Source organism: Miniopterus natalensis, chromosome 17 (genome assembly GCF_054644295.1).
Source record: "Miniopterus natalensis isolate mMinNat1 chromosome 17, mMinNat1.hap1, whole genome shotgun sequence".
Lineage (NCBI taxonomy): Eukaryota > Metazoa > Chordata > Mammalia > Chiroptera > Miniopteridae > Miniopterus > Miniopterus natalensis.
In genome coordinates, this window is record NC_142097.1 from 1501310 (window position 1) to 1519372 (window position 18063).

General features: G+C 56.1%; 1 protein-coding gene across 3 annotated transcripts in view; it reads right to left on the bottom strand.

Moving 5' to 3' along the window:
* Positions 1–8460: 8460 nt before the first annotated feature.
* Positions 8461–18063, bottom strand: part of TOM1L2 (target of myb1 like 2 membrane trafficking protein) — a 118908-nt gene continuing 109305 nt past the window's right edge. Inside the window, exons 13-16 of one of the 3 annotated variants that reach the window (XM_016196498.2) lie at positions 17950–18015; positions 12268–12327; positions 9890–9926; positions 8461–8861 (exon numbers count right to left, since the gene is read on the bottom strand). In XM_016196498.2, coding sequence (XP_016051984.2) covers positions 8713–8861; positions 9890–9926; positions 12268–12327; positions 17950–18015 — 312 coding nt within the window. In that variant the 3' untranslated portion in view covers positions 8461–8712. The remainder of the gene's footprint in view (positions 8862–9889; positions 9927–12267; positions 12328–17949; positions 18016–18063) is intronic. The other 2 variants (XM_016196495.2, XM_087825779.1) reach the window with 2 other exon arrangements.

An 18063-nucleotide genomic window follows, 5' to 3' on the forward strand; every position in this document is an offset into this window, starting at 1 on the left:
GCAGCCAAGGAGACTTATGAGAGTTCTGGAACCCCAGTCCCTCTTTGCCCCTGACCTCAGTGAGTCATGTCATCCCAAATACTGTCTTGCTCAGATTCTAGATTTAGCCTGTCTGGCCACATCCTCTGATGGAGTAAAATTAGTGGCATACTTTAGAAGGGGGTGCCCCCGGCCAGGAGAGGCCTTGAAGACCCAAGTTTGTGAGGCTCAGCCTGGATACCCAGCTCTCTTTGTTCCCCTTCCGGAGGTGGCTACTGTGGAAAATTACCCTGAATGGGTGGCCAGGAGCCATGGGGGACTCCAAGCCACACCTCCCCTCCTGAAGTGGCCCTGCCCAGGAACCCACCCAGCGCCTGGCCCTCCAAGAGGCTTTTGCCATCTGGTGACTTCCCTGAAAATTCTAGCAGCCCTTCCCAGGGAGAGGAATGGGGAGAGGAAGTGCTGCCGAGTGAGCCTAAAGACCACTTTCTTCAAAGTCAGGAAGCTAGTGGTTTTTCACTTACTTACTTTGTGACCTGGAACCACTTCATCTTTCTGGATCTCAGCTAAAATGAGAATAATCCCTCCTACAGTCACTCTGCAGAGGCAGGTAGGGTGTGTTGTAGTCACTATCACAACAGACCTGCCTCACTGTTCTTTAAATGAGTTTACCACATATGTAAAGAGCACAGCTCGATAAATATGCATGCCCTAACTGCAAGAGTTAGGGGAAAGAGGGTAAGGCAAGGTCAACAGACCTGAAGCCAGACAAGAAACACCAGCTGAAACTGAAGCCTGGCGGAAGACTCTTTGCATATGTGGCATATTCAGGGGGTGGGCAGGGAAATGTTAAATCTTTGCCACCAAAAATACAAAACTTCACTCCACAGCCGGAGGTTACCAGGGCAGTCCTCAAGGTGAAAGCCAGGGCTGGGAGCTGCTGTTCTTGGGGGAAGCATGCTTCCCTTTGAGGTAGCTCCTCCCCTTCAAAGTTCCTGAGACGCCCCCAAGCAAGCGCCCCAGGCCCTTCTTGTCTGGGAAAGCTGAGCTCATACAAGTAATGGGTGCCAGGGCACTGAGTGGCACAAGCCATAGTGGTGGACCCCTGTCCTGGCGTGCCTCAAAGGGCTACCACTGTCTGCAGTGGCTACAGTCACTGAGTGCTTACCCATATTAACCCACTCAGTCCTCCCAGCAGTCATAGGAGGGCTGGGCTGTTATCCTTCCCAACTTCACAGCCCTGTTGCCCTTGAGCATGTCAGAGTCTGACTTGTCACCCAGTAGGCTGGGGCAGGGCAGCCACTGGAGACCCAGGGGGAGTTGGGGCACAGAGCCAGACAAGCCTCGCCCGGAAGGCCCTGGCACAGCCAATGGGCTCCCTGCCCGGAGTGGGGTGACATGGCGTCAGCAAGAAACTCCTAGGAGCCAGGCCCTGGGTCATGTGCCTTTCTTCTATTCCACCTGGGGGTTGGGGAGGGGCCATGGTGCTGGCTCACAGGGTCTGGGGCCAGTTGGGCCTGCTTTCTCAGCAGGGCCTCCAGGCTTGACACCTGGCGGGGATTGCCGCCAGCCAGGTGTGTCCAGGACACCAGAGCAGGACTCACCCAGGCAGCCCCAACCCCTGCCCCAAGGCCTCCAGCCCTCCAGACTGTAGTCAAAAAGCCTGGCCCCTCCCTGCATGACCTCGGTTTTGCTGTGAAATAGGGGGTCACATCTTCCCCCTTTCTTCCCCAGGCATCTCTGAGCATCTTAGAAACAGAGGCATCTTCTGTGGGTTTCAAACCATTTGGGGCAGGTGTCCAGAACAGAGCCTCTGCTAAGGCCACTCGTTCCAAGCCATGGCCACTATGGGTGGAGGGGCAGGCAGTGCACAAGAAGGCTTGGCTTGGCCACCCTGGGCATTACCCAAGAGGCTACTGAGACTCCTCTGTACTCCTGGAGGCCCCTGCCACCCTGCCTGCCCCTGTTTATACTTCACTTCTGCAGTAGCTAAGCAGGCCTGCCCAGGTTACAGCTGAGGGGACCATGCAGCACCGGGTCAGCACAGAGCCCTGGGTTTCCACGCCCATCCCTTTTCCATCTGAACAACGTGGCTGTTGACATGGCTGATTCTGGTCCTAGGTGACCCTATTCTCACTCCAGATTGGCCTTGTCGGGCACTGGGCAGGTTACTCCTAGCTCTCTCTGCCTTTTTTGGTCATTGTCAGGCAAATCATGAGTCACTCAATAGACCCTCCACAAAGAGCTGGTTGAACCCTGAAGTCTTCAGAGGAGCAAGGCTCACAGACATGATGAATGAAGGGAGACATCTGTCCCCGAGGGGGCTGACTACTTGGGGAGAGGCCAGCCTGTACACTGAGGGTGTCACAGAATGGGGTGGGTTGATTTGGTGGCAGGGAGAGTGAATGAGGACCCCAGGCATCATCGAACCCCTGCAGGCCAAATCCAACTGTACATGGGTCCTAATTTTGACTTAATTGTCCAATGTAGATTTCACCAGAAGGCTAGATTCTGGCTAGTCTTTAAAAATGGGACTGCTGAGCAACACTGGACTCCATAACTGGGTGCCCCTTTAGCCAACCAGGACTGTGAGCTTTCCCATAGCCCCTCAGTCCCTGTGTCTCACACCCAGCCACTTCTCTCATTATAAATAAGTGTAATAAAAAGGCCCCTGTAGGGCATGGATTTAGCACCCATGATCCCCTTTCACAGATCAGGAGAGTAAAGATCTGAGAGGGGCACTGACTTGTTCAGTGAAAGCTGCATCCCGGGCAGGGTGCTCGTAGAGTGGGCATGGGGGTGGAGAGGTGACGGCCACAGAAAGAGGAGTCCACTTACTTTCCAAAAACATCCACTGACTCCCTAGTGCAGAGAGCAGAGGTTTTCCTCCCTGGGATGCTGAGGACTGGGGCTTGGAGGGCCTGGCCAGAGCCCTCTAAGGACCACCCAGCAAGAACCGGCAGGAGCCCCTCTGAAATAAACTGGAATTACTGGGTCACTCATGCCTATTTAAGGCCTCTGGTTCCCCCACTCCACCCCCTCAGGATTCAGAGATCCTTACGTGTGCCACTCCTGGCCCTCTCCACCCACAGTGGGATGACCGTGTATTGTCAGTGCCTCCCCAGACTTCACCCTCTCTCTGCTCAGTCTGGGTTTCAGGCTGGGTTCTGGGACTTCTGCTGAAACTACTGGGAAAGTCACCCTCTCCTGACCAGTAGAAGATCAGGCTGGAACTGCAGCAGCCTCAGTCCACCATAGGGAAGAGCCCACCCGGAGGAAGCAGAGCCAAACACAGAGGCAGATTCCTGCCAAATCCCCAAGCACCCATATCCAGCTGTACCTGAAGCTGAACTACCTGACCTTTTCAGTTACATATGCCAGTAAATTCCTTTCTGATTAAATCAAACCTCTTTTTGCCACAAGCAAAAGAAGTTCCAATATGCGACATCTAAAGGGTTTGGGCTACAAATTACTCTTATCTTGGACAGAGAGGTCCTGACACTGCTTTAACTTTACTACAGCATTTCCTAAACTTTTTCTCCACAGAACCTCTCCTTTTAAGGAACAGCTGTTAATGTATTGGGAAAATGCATCTTGGCAAGTGCCCACTAGGGCTCTTGCAGTCATCCCAGGAACCTGGTCAGTTGGGTCAGAGTTGCATGATTTCCCTCCCTCACCCGTGGCTGGCTGCCTACTGCAACAGCAACAGCTGGGCTGCTTGCCCAGAGCCTCCCTTCCCGCAGGCCCCAGAGGGGCTCCAGGGCTTCCTGGCTGCAGTACCCTCGATTCTGGGAACTGAGCCAAGCTGCCAGCTCCCCAAGAGCCAGAGCCCAGCAGCCCCTTTCCTCCAGCACTGACCTGGCCCACAACAGGCTCTCAGGAACAGGGGCTGGAAGCACAAGTGGACCAGACGTCCTGGCAAGTCCATGGGGGTTTCTCAGGGCCACCCCCTCTCCATATGACAGAGACACAGCTCAGGCCTCTCTTGGCGTCTGCAGTATATCATGCAGGGCAGAGAATGGGCTCAGGGTCCACGCCTTCTGTTTGCAGGGACGGGATGGCTGGCCTCCACTTTTGAGTCCCGCTCCCATACTCCCCCGGCATGGGGGCCTCCGTCCCACTCTGACTGGCTAGAAATAGGTAGGGTCTCTGCAATCCCCTTGAGCCCAGGGAGGCAACTGGCTGAAGGGAGCTGGGTGCTGCCACTTCTGGCCTGGGATGTTGGCTGTCTCACTGTGGCCCCATCACAGCCCCCTCCTGCTGCCCTCCCAGAAGGGCTGGCATTCGGGGGAGGGGGGGAGGCCTCCCCTGCTGTTCATGAAGATGGTATCTTCCCTGGGAGGCCTAAAGCCTGGGCTTGAGTGTTGGTTCTGCTGATGATCCCTGTGTGGCCATAGGCAAGTGTATGGCTTTTTCCAGACATTTCTTTACCTGCACACGAGAGGTTGAGCAGATGTCTCTGCATTTATTCCAGGTTTACCTGGCTATTTGATGAGTCTACCCCATTTGAGGTCCATCTTTGAACCCCTGGAGGTGAAGGGATTAAAGGGCTCCCAGCTTCCCAAGGCCACTCAGAGAAGGGGCAGGCACCACACGGCTTCCATAGCCCACCCCTCAAGGGCCTGCTGAGAGACCTGCTTCCTGGAAGACCACCACCTGGTGCCCAGCTCCCAGCACAGGAGAGAAGCATTTTTAAAAGGGAGAGAGGGATGGAGGTGGGGGAGGTAGGAGTGACTGCTAGAGTAGGGAGTGATTAAAGTTGATTGTGGTGATGGTTGCGCAGCTCTGTGAACATACTGGAATGCACTGAACTGTGTCCCTTAAACGATTGAACTGTGCTGTAAATGACATCTCAGTGGAGCTACTGAAGGGGATGCTTGGAGCAGCAGCTCTCAAACTGCGCACCTGGCATGTAGAAGGTTTGAAGGCCCTGCCAAGTTTGGGAAGCCCAGCGGAGGGGCGCTGAGGTGGCTCTTGGGCCTGTTTGCTCAAGGTGTCGGATACTCTGGGTGGGAATGAGTGCCGCCCAACACTGGGACCCAGGGTGAGGCAGGACAACAGCCCCAGTATAGAGCTCTCAGGCAGGCTGTGGTGGGTGGCTTACAGCTGCCACCACCGGTGCTCCCGCCACCAGGGCCCTGTGGCAGCCCCTGCTTAAAGAACACAGGTGGTCAGATCCTGCCAGCCCTTGGGCAGTCACAGCCAACTTCACAGAGATCATATGGGAACCATTTACTTGTTTATTGTGGAATATTTTACATGCAAGAACCCGAAGTTGAGAGACACTATCTGGAAGGAGAGCCAGGGTGGGTGGATGCGCTGGTGACACCTGAGCCTTGAGAGCACTGCCCTGCCCTCCAGACCCGGCTCTGCTGCAGAAATGCACAACACTGACAGGACACCAGACTTCTGGGACGACTGGACAGCAAACTCAACACACTCCTTTTCTCAACAGTCTCCAGTAATCCTGAGAACCCTCACACATGAATTGCAAACTTTAGGAAATAAATATCCATTCCCCTTTCTCCAGGACAGCCTGACGGTATAGAGAGAAGCAGTGACATGCCGCCGCCTGAGTGTCAGAGCAGGCGTGGCACTCAGGGAAGACTGGCTTAGACCTCCATGGAAAGAAAGGCTGCAGACGGGCACAGGGAGAGGCAGGCACCAGAGGGAGTATCTTCTGGCTGTTCCCCATTTGGGTGGACAGGAGAGAAGCCAAGTTCTAACAGGAGGTGGTGGCAAGGCTCGCAGTGGGCAGGCTTGAGCCCAGACAGAGCACAGCCTCCTCCCCCACAGTGCTTTCCCCCAGCTGGCCCACAGCACCCTGGAATCATCCAGAAGGCTGGGCTGGACTGAGAAGCATTGTTTGTGTGGAGGCTAACTGGGGGATGTTGGCAGGAAGGAAGAGGAGGAACGGGAGTGTGGGTGCCTTAGTGATGCTGGAGGAGCCCGAGCGCCTGCCCCTATCGGGCCACCCAGAACCCTTGTGCAGCCTTTGGGGGTGGGGGTGTGGAGGTGAGTGATGGCACAGGCCCCCCACCTCCCAGGCCTCTTGCTTTGGACCCCTGGGTGAGGAAGGGAAGGGCGGTGAGCAGAGGCAGGTCCAGGACAGGCAGCACATCGCTGCCACAGAGGAAGGTGAAGGGCCGCCTTCCCTCTGGCCCAGGCATGCTGATAAGACCTGGCGTCTGCTCGGAGCCTGGGGAGCCCAGCAGGAACTGCTCTGGGGCAGGGCCCTGGCCACACTGCCACCCACTGCCAAGGAGGTAGGCAGGAGGGATGGTTCCTCTTCACATCTCAGCGCAATGAACACAGAAAAGGTTATACACACCCCCAAGAAAATGTTTTGACAAAATAAATATTTTAACCTATAATCAGGTATAATTAGTGCTTATAAGGACTCCCAGAAATAATTTAGTGTAATTAAGTACATACTGTCTGATTTCTAACACTTGTGATGAGGCTGGTGGCTCACCAGGGTCTCCCTCTCCAGGGGGCAGGCTCTGGGCAGCTCTCCTACCAGGGCTCTGCTGCCATGGAAGGGTGCCTGTGGCCTCAGGACAGGAAGGGCTGAGCTGCACCCCCTCAAGGGCACGGGACCTATACTTGCTTCCTGTGCAGGCCTCAAGCGTCACCTCAGCCTCAAGCTAGGGGCAGCTGCCTCTGCACGTGCTATGTGAACAGGAGGGTGGCTCCAGGTGGGAAGGCAGGTGATACTTCTCTCCATGGCCAATGCCTTCCTGCCAGCTGGCAGGATCCACCACCACCTGCTGCCTAGCTGGAGCTGGGGGCAGCTCTGGACCATGGGGATGAGAGGCGGCTTTGCTGGGGTCCCTGGGGCAGGTGCACTTCAGCTTCACTTGCCACCAGCAACCTGCTCTCCTTTCAGGCCCTCAGACCCCTGGTCTTGTGGGGACTTCCTCTCACAGGATGGGGAGGCTGGCTCTGCCCTCAGAGGATGCAGGACAGCAGCCGTGGTGCTCCTGCAGGGTTGGCCACCTGAGGCCAGCTGCCCACCACCACGGGCTGGCAAACTGGCAAATGAGAGCCCCTGGCTTTAACAGACAATCCTTTAGACTGCACCAAAGGGCAAGGGACACTAGCTGGGGCTGCTGGGTACAATGGCCACCCCAGCCACCTTCTCTGCAGCTCACGTCAATCCAGTAAACATCAGCTGTCTTAGCATCCAGGCTAGCCTTAAGGGCTCTGCCCTCAGGAAGTGTTGAGAGAGGTGAGTGCTGGCTGGGCTGTTCAGGGGGAGCAGAGGCGTTGCCTGTGCTGCCAGAGATGGCAGGGCAGGAATCAGTCTGGCCAAGCTCCGAGGAGCTTCCTGGGTGTCCTCTGAGGAACTGGAGTATGACATCTCCAGCTGGTCCTGCCAGATGGGCCCCCCCAGCCAGATCCCAAAGCCTCCTTTCTGGAGGAAGCTGAGGTGGTGCTAGACGGGGCATGGGCTCCAGGGTGCATGCCGTGCTCTCCACCAGAACTGTTCCTGCTGGTGCTCAGCGTGGCCCCTGGCTGGTTAGAGCCTGCAGCACAGTCTCCACCTGTGTCAGCCCAGCCTCTCCACTCAGTGCAGGTGGGAAAGGTGGACCCTAACACCTGGCAGTGCCTGCTGACACAGACCTCGCCCCAGGGATAAGGGATGGTACAAAGCCATTTTCTGGGTGACAGCAGCACAGGCGTGGGTGAGGCTGCACCTGGCTTGGGCTGAGCCCTGAGTACGTGCTCCACAGCCAGGAAGACACACAGAGAGGACTCAGGATGGGAGCAGGTGTTGCCCCTCCACCCCACACCCCTCTGCTGCTCAGCCCCAGGCTCTGTCAGCCTTCTTGGTTAGCTTGGAGAATACAAATCTGTGGCCTGGGGGTCTAGGGTGGGGGGAGGTCAGGATGTCGGAACAGTCTGTGAAGGTCAAGGCCTTGCCCAGGAGCAGTGCAGGGACCTCAGCGTTGCTCTGGCCATCAGGCATTGGGGTCTGGGAGACCAAAAAGCTGTCTGTGCTGGGCCCTGGGGTCAGAGGCACAGAGGCTGCCATAGGCCAGGCCATGGCCCCAAGCATAGCATGCTCCAAACCCGCAAGCTTGCCCAAGCAAGCCAGAGCAACACCTCCATGCAGGCCCCTCCACAGAGGGCCACTGTGTGAGGAAAAGTGAGGCACATGTGGGGGCTGCCACTTGGTTTCGGGTAGTGTCGTCTGCAGCAGCTGCCAGCATGCCCGTGGCCACTGTCCGTTGGCTGCGTGCTGCCCTCCCAGCACCCCTGGCTCTCTCCCCCCCAGTGTGTGGTTCCATGAGGGGCCCTTTGGTCCCAGGCTCCCCTGCTGAGTGATGAAGGTGACCAGAGAGACAACCCAAGTGTCTGCTCAGGAAACGGTCCCAAGGGGACTGCCTTGCCTGAGGCTGGGCCCTACTGCCCGATCCTCCTGAGAGGAAACATGGGCAGAGGGAGCCTGTGGTGGGCGGGGCGGGGTGAGGGTGAGGGTGAGGGGCCTCTGGCTGCAGCGACACTGTCCCACCACCCAGAGAGAAGGTGGCCAAAGCTGTCCTGACTAGTGGGAGGCCTGGGAACAGACACAGTGGCATTTCCATGGAGACACAGCAGCACAGGACTGAGGACTGAGGACTGAGGACTGAGTGGGGGCTGGGGATGGGAGGAGAGGCCACTGCCTGGTAGGGAGGGGGTGGAGTCTAGAAGTGACTTGCCATCTGGGGAGCCAAACCACATAACAGCTCACAGGGCGAAGAGGGCATCGTCTGAGCGCTCTGGCTTCTTCCGGCCGGAGGGGTTTGAGATTGGGGTGGGGGTCTCTGCTGGGGGTGAGGGGAGGCTGGGAACCATTTCAGCAGCTCTGGCTCTTTCTTCAAGGAATTTATCAAACTCTGCAATACAAAACCAGGGCAGAAGCCAGGATTGGTGGGGGGCCAGGCCCACATTAAGGCTCAAACAGCCATGTCCTACCTGCACCCCACTCACTTGTGCCCACAGGGTCACCCCAGCATGAGTTCTCACCCTGGCTACACTGGCCTGGGCCACCTGCCAGCGAAAGAGCAGAGTGACAAGGGGCACACAAGCCAGAGCCAGGGGTGCATCTGGTGTTCTGTTGCTTGGGGACCTGTCCTCAATCCCTCCTCTGCTGCCTCCAGGACAAGCAGGAAGCCTGGGGGGCGGGAGGGGTGATGTTGACAGTCGTAATTCTGTCCCATCCAACCTGCAGCTGCCCCCCTCCTGACCAGCACTGGAAGCAGGGCAGGGAGAGAGGAGGGGCAGTCCTGCTGAACCTTGGCAGTGAGCACCCCACCTCCCCAGAGCAAGGTTCTATGCCTGAGGGGGTCTGACCAGATGGTCTGGCTGAGGGAGGAGGCTGTGCAGAGTAAAGGCTGGTAGACCAGAGGGGAGGTCCAGGAGGCAGGATGGAAGGGGAAGGGGGGTGAGAGAGGGAGAGGGGTGAGGGGACCATGCTGGGAACTTCCCCATAGGACCTGTATAGCTAGTCCCCCAGAAGTGAGGTCACAGGGCACCAGGCCTGGAGAGGCCCCTGTGTACCCTGTAGACTGCATGCCCATGCCCTGCCTGTGCTGGACTGAGCATCTGAAGTGGGCAGACTGGTTAAGAGCACCAGCTTGGGCTCATGCTGACCTGAAAGGCAGTATGAACCTACCACTCATGAGCTCCGTGACCCTCTAATAGTCATGTGCTCTTTCTGAGGTCCCTCATCAGCATGAGGCCTAGGTGGAAGGGAGGCAAGGAGCCCCGGCCCAGGGGCCCAGCCTAGGCCAGGTACAGAAGGTGCTCCAGCAGCAGAGGCTCCAAGGTGGTAAGGGTGCCAGCCCCTGTGCACCCCCAGAGCCCGGGGAGAGAGCAGCAAACGGGGGCGGGGGATGCTGTAAAGCCACAGGCCAGGCCATACCTTCACTTGTGACGCCCTCCTCCAGGTCATCGCCCTTCTGTGGGAGGAGCAGAGAACAGCATTAGGGCTCTACCAGCCTTGCCACCTCACCCACCAGCAGCCACCCCGGGACATCACTGCCCATGACAGTCCAAGCAAAACTTCCCACTTCTCCTTCCCAGAGTTCTGCAATAGCAAAATACTGTTTATCTCAATTGTTTTTAAAAAGCAAAAATTAACCCGCTTGAATAGGTTCTAGGTTTTGACCCTCCAGGAGCGCCCAAAGGAAGAATCCAAAAACAGATGCAAGCTGGCTCTCTGGGCTGAGCCTGCCCATCTCTCCTGGAGGGGCCACAGGAGTGGGAGCCCGAGGCGCACCCAGGGACCCTTAGGAGCTCTTCCACTCAGCGTTCCTTCTTAGCCAGCTGCAGGTTGGTTCTGGGGAGTCGCTGTCCATGCCAACAGCTGGGAACCATCTGAGGCCTGGGACAGTCAGAGCCATGAAGCCCACGGCGCAGAGCCTGGCACCAGGCAGTACTTGGCAAGGGAGCCCTGTCCGGCTGGAGGCTGCCTAGGAGCTGCGCCAGCCTTCTCCTGTGGGCCGGATTCCATCACCTGCTGCCGGTCCTGAGGAGCCCTGGAGGCTGTGTGACCTCTTAATATGAGAGTGGATCAGACCTGCTTTTGTTTGGAGAACTCGGCAGTCACACGGAACTCACTACACAGACAGTGCCAAGGAGGAGAGTGGGATGGGAAGTGGAGGAGGCCCTGGGCTGAGCCAGGAGACCAGCTTCTTTCTTGGCTCTGCCTTGACCTGCTCTGCAGTCTCTTGCTCCCCTTTCTGGACCTTGGGGTCCCCTTTGTGAGGCATGGCACCTGGGTGGCCAGGGGTGTCTTTGGGAAGCCTGGCCTCCCAAGGAGGTGGCCCAGAGCAGTGGGAAGCCCTATTTCAGGTCTGCTATCCCCTTGTGGGAGGGGCCACATCGGTAGCCCACACCCAGCGAGGCTGACCCTGTTAAAGAACTTCCACACTCCACCAGCAAGGCCCCTGAGGAGGAGACAGCGAGGAGCAAGAGATGAGGTGTCTCCAGGTCTGGGGAAGAATCCAACCAGCCTCAGCCAATGACCTTGGCTAAGCCTCTTCCCCTCCCAGAGTCCATTTCTTCATCCATCTCTAGCCAACAACCTCCACCCTGCCTCTAGGACAGGCTACTGAGGTAAAGATGCTTTGTAAGGAATAGAGGGAGGGCTGGCCACTGACGCCTCCTTCCTCAGGACCTGCCGCCACTGGCAGATGCATAATGTCTCATCTTTCTGCCCTGTCTCTGGGATGGAGACAATGGTCTCTGGGGCAGGTGTTCTCTTGGATCCAAGATACCAGAAGATACTGGGGAAGGGAGGTATAGTGGATTTTTCCTTTTTTAAATCCTCACCCAAGATTATGTTTCACTGATTTTAGAGAAAGGGGAAGGGGGAGAGGGGGAGAGAGAAACATCAAGCAGTTGCCCCTCCTACATACCCCCTCCAGGGACTGAACCCACAACCAAGGTATGTGCCCTGACTGGGAATCGAACCAGCAATCTTTCGGTGCATGGGTCGATGCTCCAACCAGCCAAGCCACCTGGCCAGGGTGACAGTGGATTTAAAATAAAAATCAACTGGCCCTGGCTGGTGTGGCTCAGTGGTTAGAGTGTCGACCTACACACCGAAGGGTCGTGGGTTTGATTCCCAGTGAAGGGCACATGCCTGGGTTGCAGATTCGATCCCTGGCCCCTGAGGTCAGGGCACATGTGGGAGGCAACCAACGATGTGTCTCTCTCACATCAATGTTTCTCTCTCCCCCCCTCCCTCCCTCCTTTCCACTCTCTCTAAAAATCAATGGAAAAAATATCTTCAGGTGAGGTTTAAAAAAACAAACAAAAAACTACCCCAAACAAACAAACAGAAAAACCAAACACTCTATTAATCTCTGTGTATATGTCACAGTTAAAGAAAATGAAAACAAAAGAACAAAAACCCCTCAAAAACAGAAAACCCCACAAAGAAAAACCAAAAAAAAAACCCCAGAAAACAAACGAACCCAAGCACACACACACCTGAACTGAAACGTAACGGGGGTGGGGGTGGGGGGTGTGCTGGAGCCGGCTAGAGCTAGCTGAGTCCCAGCTCTGCCTCGGAGGCCAGGGCCGAGGGGCTGTGCTCAGCACTGGCGTCAGCACAGCCGGCTCCACAGCCTCCGTGTCAGAGGTGTCGCCAGCTGTGAGGATCTGGTGGCTGCAGGAGCCACATTTGCCCCTGCTTCCCTCCTCCACCCCCACCCCCCAGGGGCATCCTGTGGGTCGTCCCTGAAGCCTGTCCTTGCCACACCCCACACTTGAAAGAGAAAAGTCGAGTCTCACCAGGTCCGTCCTGAGCCACACCTCAATGTCGTCCATGACAGAGGGCTGCGCAACGGGGATCTATGGAGGGGCAAGCAGTGGGCCAGGCAGCCGCACAGCCAGGCAAGGGAAGACAGAACACCAAACAAAGTAAATCATCACAAGCAACCCCCAAATGAAACCAGAACGTACAGAGAGCAAAAAACAAACAAACAAACAAAAACCCCACGTGGGCACAGCAGGTGTGGGCAGCCACACGAATGACAGGCGCGGAAGCGATGCGGCGGCCAGTTCTAAGCAGCGGGACTGACCAGCGGGGCGGGGCGCCAGTACACATTCTTGAAATGGAGAACTTTTTGCCCGTGGTGTCAGTCCTCCCGTCATGGGTCTCAGCCTAAGCTGCAAAGCACCTTGCAGTCTCAGGAATGCGCTGCCCTGCAGGATGACCTTGAACACACTGGTGATGAGAACTGGAGGACTGCCTACTTGCTGTTGAGCCCAGTCTCTGGGGGGTGACTTGATGAGCCACTAGTCGTCCCTGATGCCACTGGGGAGGCCAAGTGGCAGTATGTCCAGAGCAGGAGTCCCGCGGTCAGGCAGGTTGCAGCCAGCCTTGGGAGCCCGCTGGGCTCTGTTGCTCACTGCAGGTATTTCCTGGTGTCCTGGTCCATCCCTAAGTGGGGGAGAGCACAGGCCAGTGTGGCCTGGCCTGCAGGCGGCGGGCACCTTTCGCCACCAACAGAAACAAAGGCTTTGAGGACCAAAGGGACTGTGAGGCTTCAGTCACCTCTGTGTCGCTTTAGGAGACTGAGTAGGTCTGAGTGCAATGGCTTCCTCTGTTACGTCCTTTCTTCCTAGCTCTCAGTAGTTGTCTGTGCTTTAGCAGACAAACAAGAAGTTCACTGAGATCTGGGGAGCAGTTTTCGGGGGTGACTGGGATCCCGAGTAAACGAAGATGCATCTCATGGGTGCCTGAGCAGTGCTCACTCAGGGATACCAGCCAAGGGCCTTGGGGGCACTGTTCTGAAAAATACATTTGGCTAGAACTATTTAAGTTGCTGTCAGATATAACATCCTAAGAAGTAAAGATAAACTTCAACCCTCTAGAAGTCACGTTAATGAAACGCTGGTTCCCAGCCTAGACAAATGAGATGACTGACCCAGTGGCTCACTCACAAGCCCATTTCTAGAAAAAATGCAGCACTGAGTCCATAGCTGGCTTCACCCCACTGTGACAAACTAGGTTAAGAATAAAGTTAAAACAAGCAGTAAGAGGCCTGTCTCAGTGTTTGCAAATCTATGAAATGACATGACCTTAACAAAGGAGAAAAAAGACTTCCTATCGCCAGCCCAGCCCCAACGTGACAGCCACGCCTCGCGGCAGCAGCCTGCCACCGGTGCAGTTTGGGCGCAGTAGAACGAGGGCGTTGCAGGCCCGGAGCACACTGAGCAGGCATCTGCTTGGCCGAGTCCCGCGCACTCTCATTGGCGAGGATCAGACCCCTCACTCTGGTGAACTGGAGCGCCTTACATGCGTGCGCCCAACCCCAGGCCCGGCATGGGCAGTCCACACACATTCCCACAGAGGCTCAAGCCAACTTTGTTCAGATTAGTGAGACTGTTTCCATTGTATTTCTTTGACTTACTAAGGATTTAAGAATGTTGGAATGAAAAGATATCAAGGAGTTCAAATCACCCTGAAATGGCTCCTAGGGGCAAAGAACATGTGTTTCTCACTCTGGAGGACCAATGCCCAGTGGATGTGCTGACAGCACTGAGGGCAGCGCCCACCTTCCCCACTGAGAAGCAAGCAGGGGGCACGCAGGTGTCACCTGCTGATCCCAGGCTTGCCGGCAGGACTTCCCTCCGACAGAACAGGGCAATGGTCATCGTCTTGGTGCTCCTAAGTCAGAACGCCAGGCCTCTGGGAAGGTGCGCCAGGTTCTCAGAACTAAAGCTTGAAGTCAGCCGCTTCTCTGAAAACACCCAGCGGCAGCTGCTGCAGCGAATGCTGGGCTCTTCTCTACCCTCCTCACCCCCTAAAAAAATTCCCCTAAAGCTGGATCACGGGAACACTTTTCTGCCTTCTCCTAGACTTCTCCAAATACGCAGTGTGCACGTGGAGGCAGCCTCCAGGCGGGACCCAGAGCCAAGCTGAGAAAGCCCTGGGCGAGCCCAATGGCCTAGCTGGGCTGGCGAGCTCTGCTGTGGCTGGGCCAGGCCCCTGACCCTGGAATCACTTTCTCACTCAGCAGCTTCAGATCCTCTGCTTTCCTAAGAAGCCTGAGCTTGCAGTGGGGGGCAGGGGCTTGGACAATTCTGGCCTCAGTTTCCTCAATCTGTGAAAGAGGGTAAGCTAGGTGGTATTTAGCTTTCACCATTCATGACTCCGAATCCCTTCACTTCCAGGTTGGCAAGTCTGTTTTCACGTTTAGAAACCCAGGGACGGCGCCGAGGAGGCAAGGGGCAGTGGCAGCGGAGCTCAGTCAGGAGGCTGCACTGCAGCCAGGCTGGTAAAAGGACAGGAAAGACACCCATGGAACCCAGAGGTGGTGATTCACCAAATCAGAATGACTTGAACCAGCGCAGCATGAAGTCCTGGAGAAGGCATGCTGATCTGACCAGAGATGCAAAGGGAAAGAATGTCAAGGCGAAAGCACCAGTCTGCACACCAGGCTGGGAATCACACAAGGAAACTCAGGGGCCAGGTGCTCCAAGGCTCGGATGGGCTTAGGGCGAGGATCCATGACTCACTGACGTGCACAGCCCTCTGAGGTTGTTAAGCAGTTTGCTTCCACCAGTATGGAGCTAGGAGCTGAGGCAAAGTCACCATTGCAGATGCGTAAATCAACTTTTAATAAATTAACTACCAGTTGTTAAAGACAGACAGAAAGAAAGAAACCCAAGGATGTCAGAAATGACTGGAACTGACCCCTCAGTGTGAGAGGCACTCGGCCTCAAGGCGTGAATGACTGTGGCACTAGGTGTGGGCTGACAGGAAAGTTTCTGTAGCTATGTCACTCCTGCCCTCCCAAATCAATGGAGTAAGGATCCCAGCAAGGTCAAGCCCCTTCCAATCCTGTAGGCGCTGCCAGGCAGGGCTGGAGAGACTGCGAGGGAGGAGCAGGGAGCTCCACCCAGGCTGACGGAGGACAGGAGGCGCCTGGACTAGCAAAGAGGGCCCTGGACCGTGTCACTGTCACAGGCCCCTGGGAGGCCTCGGTGTTATCCATCCAACGAGGGCTGGCCCAGCTTATCCCTGAGAGACTGGGGGCTCTGTCCCGTCATGGTTTAGCATCTCCTTAGGTAATTATCCATGCCGAAGGCTGGTCCAAGGGGTTTGAAGAAGAGTGTGAGTTGGGGAGGAAGAGAGAAAGGGAAAAGGAGATGTGGAGGAAGAGCGCCCTCCAATAAAGACCAGGGCCTCGGCCTAGCCCCTCTGAGGACAGGCCGGGTGGGGCTGGCATGGCAGAGGCAATGGTGAGATGAGCCCCTGCCCATCTTCAGAATCCAAAGAGAAACTGGCATCTCAGATGCCAGTGGCAGATTCGGAAGATAGTGGTGGGTGAGCTGTCTGCTGTCAGCTGATCCTTACTTGGCTGCAGGCAGGGCAGCTCTGCTTAGGGAGCAGCAGGGTCACCTGTCCAAAGGGAAGAGGTGCTGGTCCTCACTCAGTCACAGCCAGTGCTCTTTATGACTTTGAATTTGCTGTGTCTGGGGTCCTCCCCACCCCAAATCTGGGCTTTAGCAGCAGCAGACTCCTTCTTCTAACCTACTTCTGTTCTTGTGACAATATTCACTCACATCCAGATACTTCCTGGCTGTATCCAGCCATGGGTGACACTCCTCTCTGGTCAGAGCCAGAAAATGGCCCACAAGCTGGAGAGGTTGGGGAGGGTCAGCACACACGCCAGCAGTCTCTGGGCAGGCTTGTCCATGACAGTTCTCAGGGTTTTCTTCAACTGGCAATGAGCCTGGTGTTAACTCGGTGCTGAAGTCCCAGGAGAGCCAGGTCTGCTCCCCACAGCCCCGGCCCACAGGGAGCCTAACTGTCTGGTTTCCAATGCAACAGGAACAATTTCTGTAGCCCAGGCATGCTATTTCCAGAGAAGTGAGGAATCCTCCCTACTGGCTTCCACTACCACCCCAACGTAGGGAGTGGCCTAGGAGCCCTTTGGTCTCACTCAACAGTACAAAAAGTTTCCAAGTAAAGAATTTGTACCTGGGAGGCATGGAAAGACTCAGGGTGCTACACTGCAAGAAATAAGGCAAAGCAATTAATGTACGTCGTTTAAAAGAAAAACACTGCAGTCAGGCAGGTGAGAGACCAGGTTAGCTGTTAGTTGGGCTTGTTTCTGGGAAGTCAAAGACTAGAGCTCTAGGAGGAGACAGGGCAGCTGGGGGTGCCTGTGTGGGCAGAGGCAGGCACCACCACCAGCTGCCAAGGCCACACTCAGGGTAACTTTTGTGGGCAGTATCCTTTTTTTGCAGGATTAAAGGCACAAGGACACATGGCTGGATCCTTCCAATTTGGACAATGAAGGTGACATGGTCTCTAGGAGCCTGCTCGATAGCCACCCACATGTGTGGGACAGAGCCCCAGGCTATCTCTAAAGAAGCAAACAAGAGCTCAGGCAGCCCCTACCTCTAAGAATGGCTGTGGGTCTCATGCAGAAGCAGAGAGCCTGCTGGGCGGACAGGTGGAGGGAGCTGGGTTCCACCTGAGCATGGCAGTGCAAGGGTCACCAGCTCCAAGCCAGGTGGCAGGCAGACACCCTCTGCCCCCTGGTCTGAGGGTCCTGCTTGGCAGCCCACATCCTCGCATGCTGGTCCTGCCTGAACACCCTCCTTGGCCACAGCCTGGCATGGTCTCCGGGGCCAGTGTCCCCCAGCCTCAGTGGCAGGGCCTCTGCACCCCTCCTGCTCCAGCACACCACATGCACCCAAGGCCCTTGGTCTCTATACTAGAGGTGCTTGTTGAGGGCTGTGGCTTCACTGAGGTGAAAGGCTCACTCCGAGGCAAGCAGCCTTTCACTGAGGTGAAAGGCTCACTCTGAGGCCACCCTTTCTCTATGCACCAGGCTCAGGGCCACCTGATCAAGTGAGGCAGGAGAGGCCCACCCAGGTTTCTGGAGAAAAGCTTGACTTCCTAAGAACTAACTGCATGTATGATCTGAAACTCTGCTGGCTTTGTCTTCTTTTCATTCTGTTTGATTGTGTGTTTCTTTAAAAGGTCTCAGACCCTCTGGGGGACATGGTGGGCACAAATACAGATTAAACTGTAGTAGAGTATAGCCCAGCAACCCAGGACTGCCAAGTTCACAGGCTGGAGGGGCTTCACCAACTGGTCAGGTGCTTTGAGTCCATTGTCTTAGAAGCAAAAGCCACAGTAACTTGTGCTCATCCTGGAAAAGGGAATACTGCTGTGCGCTCCAGACGGGAGGAGGAGGGAAGGGCCCTCCCTCCTGAACACACTCCAAACCCCAAAGGCCCCGGGGCACAGACCTCAGCAGAAAACCAAAGGAGGTGTTTCCCGGGGCAAGGAGTCTGCAGCTCAAGGAGGTCGTACAGACAGGAGGAGACAATTTGGCACTGGGTCAGAAGGAGCAAATGGCCTTGTACTGTCTGACTCACAAGGGCTCAGCAGGTGACAGGTAAGCGCTGGGGTGGACAAGGAGCTCTGCTCAGCTAGTGACCTCTCACCATTCCTTGGGTTATGAGCCAGCTGTCTATGGGCTCCAGGCCAGAGTCCCCACCTTTAACTCTCTTCTGGGCGGAGGACAGGAAAGTCCCAGAAAGAAAAGTCACAGCAAGACC